At 40.6% G+C, this 15573-nt stretch overlaps 1 protein-coding gene across 2 annotated transcripts in view; it reads left to right on the top strand.

The window, feature by feature from the left end:
* Positions 1-15573, top strand: part of Edil3 (EGF like repeats and discoidin domains 3) — a 468998-nt gene that overhangs the window by 157270 nt on the left and 296155 nt on the right. Inside the window, exon 3 of one of the 2 annotated variants that reach the window (XM_023700989.1) lies at positions 5613-5642. The exons of the other annotated variant lie outside the window; for it this stretch is intronic. Within the exon in view, the coding sequence (XP_023556757.1) occupies positions 5613-5642 (30 nt within the window). The remainder of the gene's footprint in view (positions 1-5612; positions 5643-15573) is intronic. 2 annotated transcript variants of the gene reach the window in all.

Here is a 15573-nt window from a genome sequence, read left to right as displayed (position 1 = left end):
TTGATGATATAGTTAGTAAAATGGACAATGACAATAATTAAGCAATACCACCAAAATAGAATGTAATACGATAACAAATGTATATTTTATATATATTTTCAAAAAATTTATTTATTTTTAAGTTTTATTTTATGAATTTAGTACAGGTTCTCAGTACAGAGATCGAACTCATAGTGATTCTCCTGTTTTCAGCTTCCCAAGCACTAGGATTATAGGCCCTTGACCCCGCGCCCAGTCTCAGTGGCCATCTCAGCAAGCCCTGGGGGTGGGGCTGGGACAGCACATCAGGGATCGAACCCTGGTCTTTGCACCTGCATAAGCAGGCATGATAGTCCTCTGAGCTATCAGGCCATCAGTATGTTTCATGTTTTATGATGAGCTTTCCTATTTTATGATAAGCTACACAGGCTACAGATTATTTTTATATGTGCTGCATCCACATTATGAAAATGTACTTTAAACATCCAAGGATAGAGGAAAAATCAGACTCTGCTGGAATTGTTCAGAATAGACAGAGACATATACAACAATAACATGTGTGTAATTTCATGCCAGACATATGTCACAAAAATGTACAGCTCATTGGAATATGCAGTTCTTTTTTTTTTTTTTTTTCGGAACTAGGGTTTGAACTCAGGCCCTTGCACTTTCCAGGGAAGCGCTTATTCCACTGAGCCATTTCCCCAGCTCCCATGCAGTTCTTAACTACATACTTGGTTCTTACAGAAAAAATAAGGGAAGTCACAAGGGAGAAATGAAGGGCGTGAAGGCAGTTCTGTACGATACCTTTCGACCCTTCTGCCAGGAACCTTTCCACTTTGCTCTGACACAGTGTTCAGTGTCTGCATGAAAGGGATTATTGCAGCATATCGGACTTCAGTGAAGCAGCGAGCTGCCCTTACACTCTGTGATGACAGCCCAAGGCCCTGTGGTCTCATCTACCTTAAGTAATCCATTTCTTATGCATCCTAATATAGATTAATGGGAACAACAAAACTGATTAGAATCGTTGCAGAACACCATTTGTAATCCTTCCAAATCACAGACAATCCAGCTCATACTAGATCCATAATGAAGTAGGTATGCTTTTCCTTAGAGGTAGATGCCAGGGTAGGTAAGAATTCACAGCTCCCAGGATAGGTGGCTCCATGATGTTAGTAGTAATCTCATTTTAGTCTTTCAGTGCCGGAGCCCATCACAGTTCCAATATGTGCCAGCCACCTCTAGGCTGCAGGATTTTCTGTCTCCACCTAAAATTGCTTTAGAGCTGGATATGTACAGAAGCTTTTGGTCATTATCCCCTAAGCAATGTACAGAAACTACTTACACAGCATTTATGTTGTATGAAGCGACAGAGATAACCGACAGAGGAGCTGAAGCATACCACAGGTTGTCGTAATTGTGTGCTGTCATGAACTCGTTGTGTGTATGAGCCCTGAGTTTTCACAGACCTGGATATCTGAGAGAGTTCTGGAGTGAGTCTTCTGGAACATACTAATCCCAAGCACTGGGATTACAGGTGCTCGACACCATGCTCAGTCTCAGTCGCCACCTCAGTGCACCCCGGGGGTGGGGCTGAATAAGTTCAGTCCAATATCAAAGACTATGACTATGTCCGGTGGCACGGAACAGATTTTGTTTGTTCTGAGCTACAGGTCTCCTCTTTAAATCAAAGAGAGAACCATCTTTTCTGCAAGCACTAAAATGCTTGAAAGAAAACTTGAAGGTCTTATGGAGAAGAGAGTAGTGGGAGTAGGTAAGCCAAGCCCGGTATGCGATGGCAAAGGGCTGCGAGCCAGTGAGCCTGCCGATTCCACCCCAGGGCTCCCACAAGGCCTTTCCCTGTGAAATCCAGCGGGGCGGGTGGGCGTCGTCCTAACTCGTTACATTTAACATTAATATCATTCATCTGAACAGATTTGTACAAATGTAGAAATTTAGGCTAAGAAACACCCAAAATTCCATTTAATATTTTGAGACCCATCTTAAACACTCAGACAGTGTCTATTAGGGTGAACAAAGATGTCTATGCAGTGAGATCCTGGAGATCAATACATTTCTTTAATGCATCCCAGCCATCACCGCCATTTGATTATGTCTTTAGACATGCTGAGTTGAAAGAACAAAACAATTACTTTGCAGGTTATTTTTGTTTTACTCAGTTGGCCATGTTCCAGTTTCCAGAATTAAAGGAGGCTGCAGTGCAGGCTCAGAATATTGTTGAATCATTGATTTAATCACTTCTGAGAAGCAAACAGAGAGAGTGAAAAATCACTTGGGAAGTACAGCTCCTGCTTTCGAAAATAACCTTATTCACGGAAATATCTTGCAGTCCACCATTAGTGCCCATTTTGCAGCTTATTTTCCCTCCGAGGCTCGAGTTGTCACCTGCTAATACTCCCTGAGATTTTATTCCATAACACAGTTGGCCCTCAAGGTGGCTGGACTTTGCCACACAGATAACTGAAGTAATGAATTAATACCAATACTCAGCTTTGGGTCTATGCGCATTTCAGAGGAGATTCTGCATGGAAATAAAACTCCAGACAAAATCATGCACAGGCTAACTTACACTGTTAGTTCACCACTATGAAGCTTTCAGAAAAGTAAGCTCAGGTATAGCTTAATGAGCTGCATGCCCTAGAGGATCTGAATTTAAAATAATCTAATTGCTACGACTGCTGTGTAATTATAGTTGTCTCTGTTTTGTGCTTGCTAGCTCTCTGTTGAAGGTTCTTCCTTGTGTGCTGCAGGGTGGCTCTTGGCGCATCTCATCTCTCTTCCTTAGATAGTATCAAGGTAGACATTTTAAAAGCCTTAGTTACGATCTCCCCTGCCTGTTTCTAGAAGTGGAGAAGTTTCTAGAAAAGAACATCCCTCCTTGCAGAACATAGGAATCACCTTTCAGTACATGCTGTTATCCAGGTTTTCCCTTTCTCTCCAGGTGCAGCCTCGTTAAAGCCCTTCATTGGACACCAGGGATTAACCAGGTGTTTGGTTTTAAAATCAAACTGATACTAACTTGCATTTAAATGAATGCAGATCTTTTAGTTACTCTGAGCTTCCATAAGGTTCAGCCCATCCGTTGCTTTGGGAACTGCATGAGTTCACACATGCAAAGTGATCAGCTGTAAGTGTTTTCCCCAGGCTGAGCCTGCACGCTTCAGTAATGACCCAGGTAACTCAGCATTTCTTTAAACCTCTTTGCTGCTTCCCCAAGAGGGGATTCCTGGAAGCTACCAACAACTTCCCTCTTTGAACATGCTATAATATATTTTGGACAGGATAAAGCAGAAAAGTGCATTTAAAATATGTATACCCCTCATGCCAACTGCATTTGCTCTGTTCAGTTCTACATGTACCAGGCAGAGAAGACACACAGCAGTGGGACAGACTCAGCTTGTCTAGGGAGTCCTCTCTGCAGATGGCCCCACCTCCCTGGGGGGGGAGGAGAGGGTTGGGAGCAGACCCCATCTAGGCCATCAGGGAAGTCACGTTGCATTTCAGCTTCATGGGCCAAGTCAAAGAGCAGGGCTGTGTCAGGAGTCCGCAGGACAATAGCTCAGTAGAGCAAGCGCTGCAGCATGCATGGAACAGAGAGGTGTGACTGGAGGTCAAAAGGTGAGTAGGCCAATTCTGGGCAAAGTCAGGGGCTGCACAGATGAGCTGTTTTACATGTTTCTAAACAATAGGCCCACTCACACACACATTCACACACACACACACACACACACACACACACACACACACACACGGCTTTTACACCACCTCTAAAACAGCAATCAAAGTGATTCACACCTTCAAGAGTTCCAGCCTCTGTTACCTTATAGTGACAGCATCTCCTAGTGTTGCAATCCTGACTGTGAGCTGATGCTGCTTGGAGAGATTCTGACTCATTTGGTTTGAGGTAAAGCCCAGAATGTGCTGTTCCAGTGAGGACTTAGGATCGAGCACCTTTGTAGTAAGGCATAATTATACTTTTAGTTCTTGGCATCTGCTTAGCAGTGTCCATGTTTATTCCAGAGTGGGTGGTAGAACCTGAGTCAAAGCCACCTGGGTCCATCCTTTAAAGAGTGCACTCCTGGGGCCGGGGAGATGGCTCAGTAGGATAAGCGCTTGACTGGCAGACGCAAGGATCTGAGTTCAATCCCCGGTTCAAAAAAAAAAAAAAAAAAAGTGCACTCCTGCATCCTCCTTACCGCAGATGGAAATCCTTACGGAGCCCTTGAAGATTGCAGGACAGGTGGGGGGGTGGGGAGAGAGAGAGAGACAGAAAGACAGACAGAGACAGAGAGACAGAGACAGATAGAGTGAGATTGTGTGTGTGTGTGTGTGAGAGAGAGAGAGAGAGAGAGAGAGAGAGAGAGAGAACAGCAAAGATGGAAAAAAGAGGGTGTATGAGTACTAGAATCTTTATATTTGACAAAAAAGTGACTTACTCTAAAATTTAATAACAACTCTTCTGTAAATTCTGTCTCAAAGGTGAAATTTTTCAACACTGGGAATGGCTTTATTTTATTATTTTACCTCTTAAAGAGAGTACAAATTAGAATTAAACTGAAGAAAATTACAAGTGATCCATAATTTCACTTACCAAAGTAATATGGACTTCACAATAGTTGTTGTAATGCATAGTGTTGTCTTCCAACCAATGATTCATATTACCAGATACATGCAAGTAAAATCAGAAGAAAGAAAAAGAGAGAAATGTTTTAGAAATTAAGGGAAGGTGTGAGCAATTGAAAAAAATGGAGATGAAACAAGTTAGTGGTTTAGACAACTGTACTGTGCATTTCTGTTGGTCTGTGGAAAGAAGCAGTTAACGCTTGAATTTGTTTTGTCTCATTTGTAAAATTGTTTGTACTTTTTCTCTTCTTAATTTCTTATATGTCTTTCATTTTTTTCTTTCTTCCAATTTTACATGTATATATCTGGGAATGGCTTTAAATCTCTCTATGTTAATAGAAAATTGATCTTGGGATACCTATATGTCATATATAAGTAATTAACATTACTCATTATTATTGGAATTTAAGACTAGTTGTGTTTAAAATAAAAAGCAAATTCCAATACAAACTACAGGATCATCTCATTTAAAAATACCTATTTTAATTAATGTATTCATTTGTTGGCACAGGGTCTTGCTACACAGCTCAGACTGGTAGTCATCCTCCTGTCTCAGCCTCCCCAGTGCTGGGATTACAGGCGTTCACCACCACGCCTGGTTTTGTTGGCTGACCCAGCACGCCTGGTTTTCTGGGGCCAGTGCAGCATGTGGTACTGGGGATTGAGCTCAGGTCCTTGAGCTTGCCAGGCAGGTGCTTAGGACTGCAAGCTATCTCCCCTCCCCAAAAAGTACACATTTTGAAGAACGAGAATATACTTTATTTATACTGTTTTATTTTCAGTTAAATGTAAATATTTACAAATCTATCGTTAGATAATGAAAGAAATGTAATGCATGCAAAACATTTAAATTCAGGGGATTGTGATAGCGTAGATGTGGAATGTTTATATTCAATCTCTTTCTCTTTCTCTCCTCCTCTCCCCCCTCTCCATCTTTCACGTACACTCCTGTCCCCACCTCCTCCCCCCTTCCTTGCCTTAAACAGCATCAGATGAAGAAGAGCCAACTTCAGCAGGTAAAGTTCTTAAATTTAATTCTTATTCCTATCTAATTTAAAGCCTTCAATTAAAACACTCGAATTACTTTTTTATTTTTCAACCAGGAAGTTGGCATATTTTAATATTTTACAGAATTTCCTGGGCTGACTGCGCTATGCCAGATTCCATGATGCTGGTGAACGTTCTTGAATAAAAGGAAAATCAATAAACAGTGAGCAACTATTGCAGAGGAAAACACTAAAACAGCCCATCAATGTTAAAAGTGAAGGACAGTTGAGAGACTAGGATATTTATAGGAGTATAGAACTCTAATATGAGAATTATAAAACAAAAAAGCATCAAAAAGAGGAAATGGAATAAATTTTCAAATAACACCTTCTGTGATAGGGTAATGAATTATCAAGTATGTGACACACAGGAGCCATGATATTCAAATTTAAGGGTAAAATTATGCAGTTGTCAAATACACATTAAAGAAAATAAGTTTTGCGACTGCAATTGAATGATTCTGCCACCTGGCATCATAGTTTTGTTATCCATCAGCTAATCAGAGTTTGTCAAGCCCAGCGAGGGCCTGAACTCAGTCCTACCAAGAGCTCAGGTAGCAGAAAACACATGTGACTTCGAAGAGCTTGTCAGGATATTGGCTACATCAAAGTGGAATGCCAGCGCGTTAGAGATCGGGCACACTTGTAATGATAAAAGGGGTGGGACAGTTCTCTTTATTAGTAATTAATTAAAGATCCAGAGCTGTAGGTCAATGTGTGGGGGTCGGGCAGAGTCTGTGACACATTGTGGTTCGAAAAGAGAATAGCACATGTTAGCGCTGGCCAGCATCCTTTATTTTTTAATATTAATTTTATTGAGGAAAGAAATCGCACTGAGACAGTTTCAAAACAGGTTAGTAGGACAGTTACAGTAATTAATACCTTGTATATTGTTGTCTTCATAGCAGTTATTCATAGTACTAGATGCAGACATGATATCTTGTCTAAACACTATTAGTACAAATCTTTCTTCTCATTGAACTAAGAGAAAGTAGCTGTATATCTATATTTACTACAAAATGGTCCTTCATTTATATCACCCTTTTTTGTTTACTTTTGTCAGAGATGGGTATCCCATTGCCATTCAAATACTGTAGGTGTCTGAATTCAGCAAAGTAATCCAATATAGTCCAGTAGTCAATAATAGTAGTGGATTATCTGTAGGACTGGCAATGTCAGAAGTTGTTGGCTTGAGCCTTTTACAGCTCAGCATATTAATATGGCTTTACTTTTTATACCTCATTTTTATACTTTTCGACTGGATGGTTAAGAAACTGGGAATTTTCCCAGAGAACTGAAAACATCATATCATAGTGACTTATGTGCTCCTGTGTTTATAGCAGCACAATTTGTGATAGCTGGATCTTGGAAGCAACCAAAATGCCTGTCACATGAGGAATGGATGAAAACGATGTGGTATTTTTATACAATGGAGTATTACTCAGCTATGATAAACTCGAAGCTTTCATATATAAGTGGATGCTACTGGAAGATATACTCATAAGTGAATGACCCACATGTGTAAATATCATATAGTCTCCCTGGTGTAAGAACTCAAAAGAAGAAATAAACATTGAAAGGTATAACACAACTAAATGAAATATGAGAATTTAAGGATTAAACAAAAAAGAGAGGGCAAGGAGAAAAGCTAGGAAACATGGCAGGGGCAAAACCATACATTTATATACACAAGATGGTTAAGGCAAAGATCCTGAGAATCTCCATCAGGTTTTTGGAACTAGCAGTTAATTGGCAGGGTCCTTCTTAGTAGAAGAGAAGGCATCATTCCTGCCAGAGAAGAGTAGGAAATGACTGATAAAATCATTGGGCCGTGGGCACTTGCTTCTGGGAAGGGAGGCTGTGGTCCTCGTCCTAGAATGCACAGCAGACCTGATCTGAGCCAGGACCTTCCCTATAAGAGTAAAATCAAAAGAGCAAAAATTCAAGGGAGAAAAGAAAATGACTACTATACCGAAATGTTGGATGATCCATAAAGGTCATATTGCATCGTACTAACTGCGGTTATACTCCCAAAACAGTGAAGTCAGAGATGCAGATAAATTCCTAACTGGTGTTTCACTTCATAGTATCTGTAGTTTAATATCTAATTTGGATAATGGGAAATCCTTATCGTTTGCTCCTCTTGAAGCTGCGATTGTATGACCTGATTTCAGGCCCCTTGCGATCACGTGACTCAGTCGCACACTTACCCCTCGGGTGCCTCTCCTGCCTTGTCTCTGACTTCCTTTTGTCACTTACAGAAATGCTAGCAGACTTCTCTTGTGTATGTTATTTATTTATCTTTATTGTTATTACTTATTTCCAATATACGATACTTACATTAATATTGGGGAATTGCTAGGGAGACATACTGTATTTTGGTCATTGTTACTCTTCTTTTCACCCATCCTCAGATACTTTCCCCCAGCAACAAATTCTGCCTCCCTTCTTCTTTCCCTCTTGCATTTCACTCTTAAAATCATGCATACTTTGAGCTTTGCATATAAGAGAAACCATGTGCTATTTATTCTCCTGCACTTGTGCTATTGCACTTAGGATTGTGGTCTGGCCGTCCACCCACTCCCCCCCACCAGGTGGATTAAATGCATCCTTTTTTATGGCCTGGCAGTACTTGGGTTTGTAAACGGGCACATTTTCGTTTTCTGGTCACATGCTGATGGTCAGAGGTGGCCTTTGCATGGCTCAGCTTTTGGGAATCCTGCTTCTATAAACAATATGTGTGCATAGTTGTAATTTGATGATGAAGATTAGGGAAAACACCCAGAGGAGAAGTAGCTGGGTCACATGGAATCTTCCTGCTGAACTCTGTGGTATTTGTACTGTTTACAGTCCCACAATGCAGAGAGCTTATTGTTACGCCCTTGACCTCTCCCGCATTTATTTGTTGAATTCTTGGTAGTAACCAGTCTTCCTGAGGCAAGACAGAATCTTCGTGGTGTTCTGATTTGTTTCTGTAAAGGCCAAAGACGTTGATCATTTTTTCATGCAGCTTTTGGCCTTCTGTGCTTCATCTTTTCCAGCGTTTGTGTATGTCACTTCCCCACTTTTTGCTTAAGTCTTTTGTTTTCACAGGTCTAATTTTTTGTGTTTGTACTTTTCAAATATTGGGCCTCTGTTCAAGGAGTAGCAAACAAAAAGTTTATTCCTGTTCTAGAGCTTCCTCCTCAATGCACAAATCATTTCTTTTGTTATCAAGAAGTTTTCTGGTGTTATGTAACTGCATTTGATGTTTCTTGCTATTATCTCTTATATAATTGGGGCTCTCTTTCTGACCTAATACCAGTGTCCTCAGAAAGTTTAAATATCTTATCTTCTAGCAGATTAAGTATTTCTGTTTTTCAATTTAGTTCTTCCATCCTTTGTGATTGCATTATAGTACCAGGTGTGACATATATGAATCTGTATTCATTGTTCTGTAGGAGTGTAACCAAGTTCCAGATCTGTACATTTTTTTCTTATCTGAATATCTGTAATTTTATTTATGAGTATTATCTCATAATTTTTTGAAATGCATATTTTTGATGTAGATGTGTTGTATATTTATTATGTGAAGAATAGTGTTGATTTTATTCTCATGTTCCTCACTGAAAGAATTTTTCTAAACTGAGATTCATTTTGGGGTCTTCCTTTAATTTTCTTTCTCTTGTACAATTTCCCCATTCTGTTTAAAACATCAATGAAATATAGTCATAAATTAATGTATTCAAAGGCCAGCCAAATAGCTTAGCAGATTAAAGCACCTGCAATTAGGTACAGGGGCCAAAGTTTGATCCCTGGATCTGCCATGCCAGCCCTGCCCCTGGGGCGCACTGAGAGGGTAATTGAGACTGGGTGTGGTGATGTGGGCCTATAATCCTAGCTCTTGGGAGGCTGTACACAGGTGGATCACTACAAGTCTGATTTATGAGTGAGACCCTATACACGCTGTCCTAAATTTTAAAAAATATTAATTTATTCATTCATCATCTTTGTTTATTGTTCCAGGGATCGAACTCAGGAACTTGTGCTTTACCAGGCAGGCATTTATTCCATTGAGCTATATTGCTTCCCAATCATGAATCGATTCAAAGGGCTAGGGAGATAGCTCAGCCTCATAAGCACCTTCCTCGCAAGCCCAAAGTCCTGAGTTCAATCCCTGACACCACAAATAATAGTAATAATAATGACAATAATAATAAATTCAAATTTCATCTATCCCCACAGTTTCTTTACATGGCTCATACTCTTCCTTAAGAGTCACACCATAGTGGGATGACAGCTCTTTCCCATGAAAGATCCTGACTGAAAATCCTCAGCGAGGGCTAAGGACTAGAAGTGGAGCTTAGCCTGGTGTCTACTGTCAGAATTCTTATCAGTTTTTGGATTTCTTTGCTATGACCAGAATCACCCATTAAGCTCACCTTATAGCATTTGGGGCCTTCTCTGTCCTGCATCCTCCAACCTTTTCAAATTTCTCTTGCAAACTAGTTGCAAAATGTTCTTGATCACGTGATCAGACAAAGTCACAGCGAGGACGCACTTCTCCAGCACCCGTTTTCTGTGTTAGACAACCTTCCCCATGCGGGAACAAAACACCCAACACCCCCAAATTAAGAGAGGAAAGGATGTATTTGTCTTCTAAACTCGGCTGACTCCAAGGCAAAGGCTCTGCGGAGGAAGTGTGTGCCGGCTGAAAGCCGCTCCTTTGGTGTGGGCTGCGAAGTGGAACAGGAAACAGCATCAGGGAGGCAGGGGCTGTGCAGCAGATATAGACCTCGGGCTCGTTTTCCAGGACTCCTGGACCTACCCAGAAGTAGGCTTTGTGAATCCACCAGCTTCATTTCAAACCAACCGAGTTTTCAGTTAAGCTTAACATTAGCTGAGAAGAAGAGGCAGAGAGCCAGGTAGCTAGGGGCGAACAAGAAGCCATAGTCTGGAGAGTGTGCTCTCAGGATCAGTCTTGCCAGCTGGGTGCCTGCACCTGATTCTCTCACCTTCTGTTCTGTTAAATGATGGTTTGATTTCTCTATTAATTTGTTGATGAAGTGAAAGTGCTCATGTTCCAGTCACTCCCCAAAAGTGTGTTAGCAACCAAACCTTAAACACAGTGAGTCTCTTGGGAGACGCTTTGGATCTCATCCATGAAGAAATACCCAGAAAGTGAACAAGGTATGAAAGAGGCTTTATGTGTGATGTGATGCTACACAACCACTTGGTGTTTCTCGTTACAACAGACATACTTGGTTTGCCTCGTAGTTTTAATTATCGTAAGATAGATCTGATTGAAGGAGACATCTCTTCCACTCTGTTTCAATATATCTCTTCCTAGATTTAATGGATAAAATAAGTTTAGGAATAAAAATGTTCATGTCCCTTCGCAAATCACAGTCTTCCAGATTATTTTTTCTACTTTTGTGGAACCTCTAAACTGCAGTGCAAGCTGTAAGGGCACCAATAGTGTTTTTGGCATTGATCTATAAAGAAGGTGCGTGATACTTTGCACTCGCATTTCTGACAAGGGAGTTACATCAGCTTCTTTGCTTACAAAGCATTAATTTATTGGTCGTTTTAATTTCAGGATGTCAAGAAAAGATGTTAGCTTACAGAGCCCTGTTCTGTGGTTTCTCATTTAAGACAGCGACCTCACCTAATATCTGGTCTTTTGCAGGTCTGTCTTTACTTGTCCTTGTTGAATCATATTCCTCAGCTATTTAAATAGCTGAGAACAAATTATATAAATAAATAAATAAATAAATAAGAATAAATTTAAATTTAGTTTTAAATTTAAATTTACTCTTATTTCACTGAGTAGTCAAGCATGTCTAGGATCTATCCTAGAAATTCCTTCACGCCGCGCCACATTCCCTGATCTGGTTACAAACTGCTGAGACTCCTGTTTCTGAAGCAGCTGTCACAGCAGTGCCACTGAGTGAACCACCTTGAGAAGTGACGTGTGTAACCAAATTATATTGCAATGTCTCAAGTAAGTTTTGGCAATGTCTTTTTAAATTTTCTCCAGAACCTGGTTAATGGCATTATAACACCAATTATGCCTTCATAATCTCAGAACTGGGATATGTCATTCATCAGGCATTGATCTCATTAGAATGCCCGCAGAAGCAAAGATTTACACACGGAAATCTCCCTTTCTCTCTGTATGTGAAGTGTAGAAACACTTAAAACTGTGGAATTAACACTAGTAACTTGAGTATATAATCGGTCATTAAAATATTTTACATTATAGTAAGATTAACTATCAATAAATGACACTCTTTAGTGAAATTACATTAGTGGTTGATTTTCCTATGGAACCCAAATCTAGTTTTTATCTTTTTGTTTAATTTCGTAACCCAGAAAATTTTTATAAACTAATTATACCAATGATTTCCTATATCCTTTACTAAATCAAGACATGTCTGTTAGAAAATTGATAGCTACAAATAAAACAATCTATATAAAATGCAATTTACTAACTACACAGTATGTCAAATGAAATTTATTCTCACATAAATTTTCCTGTTGTTGTAGTACATTTGGTGTACTAGCTGTCCTTTGGTATCTCTAGAAATAGTATAGATACAGGAAATCGAGGAAATTATTGCAACATTTAAGACAAGTCCAGAAATGGAAAATGTTACTGTAAAGGACCAAAATCGAGAGTGAGACACAGACACAGATGAGCTCTTGTAGACAAGCAATAAATTGGTGATTGCGATAAACTAAATCTACCACTTGTCCATGTCATCTCATGCATAACACTCCCTTATTTGTTGTTGTTATTGTTGCTGTTCATTTATGCGTTTGGTACAGGGTCTCACTGCACGGCTCAGGCTTGAGCCTCCCCGTGCGGGGATCACAGGCATGTGCCACCAAACCCAGACTCTGTGTCTGGCTCCGTGCACCCGGGGTTGGTACTGGTGCAGCATATGGTGCTGGGGATGGAACTGTGGTCCCTGTGCTTGCCTAAGCCTTCCCAGCAGGCATTTTAGTCCTCTGAGCTGTCTCTCCAGCCCCAAAACTACCTCATTTGTATCTTTCTTTTGCACAAAGAGGCATTCTTATGTTACCTTTTTTTTTTTTTTAATGACGAAGATGGTCTGAGTTTAGATTTATATAAAAGGTAGCTTATTCATATCAGATTAACATATAATGAAGGGCCAGCCAAATAGCTCAGCAGATTAAAGCACCTACATGCAGATCCAGGAACCGAGGGTTCGATACCCAGGCCTGCTGTCCCAGCCCCGCCATCGGGGCACATGGAGACTGCGATTGAGACTGGGCATGGTGGCGCACACCGTAATCCCAGCTCTTGGGAGGCTGTAAACAGGAGAATCACTACGAGTCCGATCTAGTAGTGAGACCCTGAACACCCTGTAGACCCTTCCCTAAAATACAATAGTAATAATAATAATAATAATAATAATAATAATAATAACAACAACAACACATGATGGAAACTAAAATTTCAGGTATATGTAAAAGTAAAATCTTTTATGTCCTGGGTTTTGACTGTCTGTGTTCGAGGTATACAGGCGGGTGCTTAGGAGTGACCACAGGGCTGAGGACAGGGCTCAGTGGTCTCAGTGCCTGTCTGGCAAGCATGAGGACCTGGGTTTGGTTTCCAGTACCACAGGTGTGCCGGTCCTGGAACCCTGGGCATGCTGTGCCAGCCACTGAAACCAGGTATGGCCGCACGTGCCAGTAATTCCAGCGCTGAGGAGACCGAGACAGGAGGATTACTGCGAGTCTGAGCTGCATAGCAAGACCCTATACCAAGTAAATAAATAAAGAGTTATAAATAAGTAAAGAGAGAAATGATCAAAATGAAATACTTAACCCCTCTCAGCATGACTGTTGCTCTGGCTGGTGAACGTGTTGGCGGAGCGTGATGCGGTGCTGTCAGCTCTGGTCTTCCTGCTGTACACTGGGATTTTAGATCTAAGTGTCCTGCATCAATCCTTCCGCCCTTTGGCGGCATCTGCTCCATGTGTACCTCCCTCCTCACACCCAGTAACTGCTATTCTCTCTGTCTATGGGCTTACTCTTTCTCCAGTTTCACGTGTAAGCACCATCTTATAGTGCTTTTTGCATGCATCTGACTTGCTTCTTCATTTCTTTCTTTCTTTTTCTCTCTCTCTCTCTTTTTTTTTTGTATTTTAGGGCAAGGTCTACAGGGTGTTCAGGGTCTCACTACTAAATCAGACTTATAGTGATCCACCTGTTTACAGCCTCCCAAGAGCTGGGATTACAGGCGCAGTCCACCAGCCCAGTCTCCATTGCCATCTCAGGGAGCCCTGAGATTGGGGCCGGCACAGCAGGCCCGGGGATCAAACTCTTAGCCCCTGAATCTGCTTGCAGGTGTTTTAATCCACTAAGCTATTTGGGTGGCCATCTGACTTGTTTCATTTGGTGTAGAGTGGCATCCAGATTCATGTGTGGTGCGTCAGAGAGCAGAGCCTACAGCTTAGCGATGCTCCTGGAAAGTGCCTGTGTGTGCTGCAAGCCTGTGCTGTTTACCAGGGCACAGACCGAGGTTGTCTGCATGCCACCGCTCTTGTATACAGCCCGGTAGTAATTACTACTGTGCAGCCCCTCCAGGAGGTGCCAAATTCACGTCCTTTCAGTGTACACCAAGGAGAGGGACTGCAGAGCCACTTGGTGGCTTTATTTTGAATTCCCTGGAGGAACTTCTCAACTTTCTGACAGTATTTACATCACTCTACATTTCTGCAGGCAAAACAAAAGGGTCTCTTGGCCCGTATGTTACCACATGAAAAAATTTAAAATATATGAAAGATTGAAAAATAAAATCTGAAACCATAGTATTTCTAGAAGAAGAAAACTGACAGGAAAGTTCTTTGTCTTTGGACCTGGTGGTTATTATAATTAATATAAAATATTTGACAGTTGCAGCTGTAATAAGTCAGTTACAAAAGCTGTACTGTTCTGCATATGTTTATAAAGTTAAAATTTGTATAATTGACTTAGGTGAAAATTGGGCAGATGCCCATGATCCCAGCAGGCAGTGACAATAGAGGCTGCAATAGTTTATCAAAAGCTTCCTGCGAGGTCTGTGTTGGCCACAGAAATTGAGACAGTGGGGACAGAGCAGATCACCCTTGAAAGTCTTTTGACATTTTTAATTGATTAAAAGGCTATTTTGTTCACTAAAGAAGCACGTCTAAGTGTACTAGTAATCTACACATAAAGAATAATGGAACACAGGTTAGCACTAGTAAAGATTTGAGTGTATTATTTTTATTAGAAAATTGAAGGTCATCAATAAACCTGTGTGTATTGTATACAACTACACATGAAGTGCAGTGAGTAGAGGGTGCTCTCTAACCTTAGCCCCGCAGGAACATTGCTTTTGCTTACACAATGACTTTAAATTTTTTTTCCTTAACTATGATACAGATTGTTTTAGATGTCTTTGCTATCTCCTTGTGGAGTTTAATTCTGCATGGCTGAATATGTTCAATTATTCCACAGCTCGTGCATTTTGAAAAGGAATGATATCACACCCTATTATTTTCTAATGAACTGGAGTTGCCTCTGCATTCTGATCCCAGTACTTTATTTCCTTGGGGCATGGAATAGAACTGCAAATCCTTATTCTTGTTTGCCTCACATTCATTACAAATTTTCTCCCTCTTCTACAGAAATCCATTTTCTCCTTTGGTGCCAGGAGCAACTTTACTAATTATTTTATCAAATATGTTCTTGTTCATATATTAGCAGGCTTAAACATTAAAATATAATATATAAAACCCAAAGAATTAATTGCTACACTATCTGAACTCCAAAAAAGAATTAATTGTCTCTAGATTCCCAGGGAGGAGGGGATGAAATCATTCTTTTTAAAGATCTGCTTGATCAGTTTCTTAAGGCATCCTTAGAC

This window comes from Octodon degus, unplaced genomic scaffold, assembly GCF_000260255.1.
Source record: "Octodon degus isolate 3935 unplaced genomic scaffold, OctDeg1.0 scaffold00129, whole genome shotgun sequence".
NCBI lineage: Eukaryota > Metazoa > Chordata > Mammalia > Rodentia > Octodontidae > Octodon > Octodon degus.
Note: the sequence above shows the minus strand (reverse complement) of the source record. Positions and strands in the feature narration are given on the sequence as shown.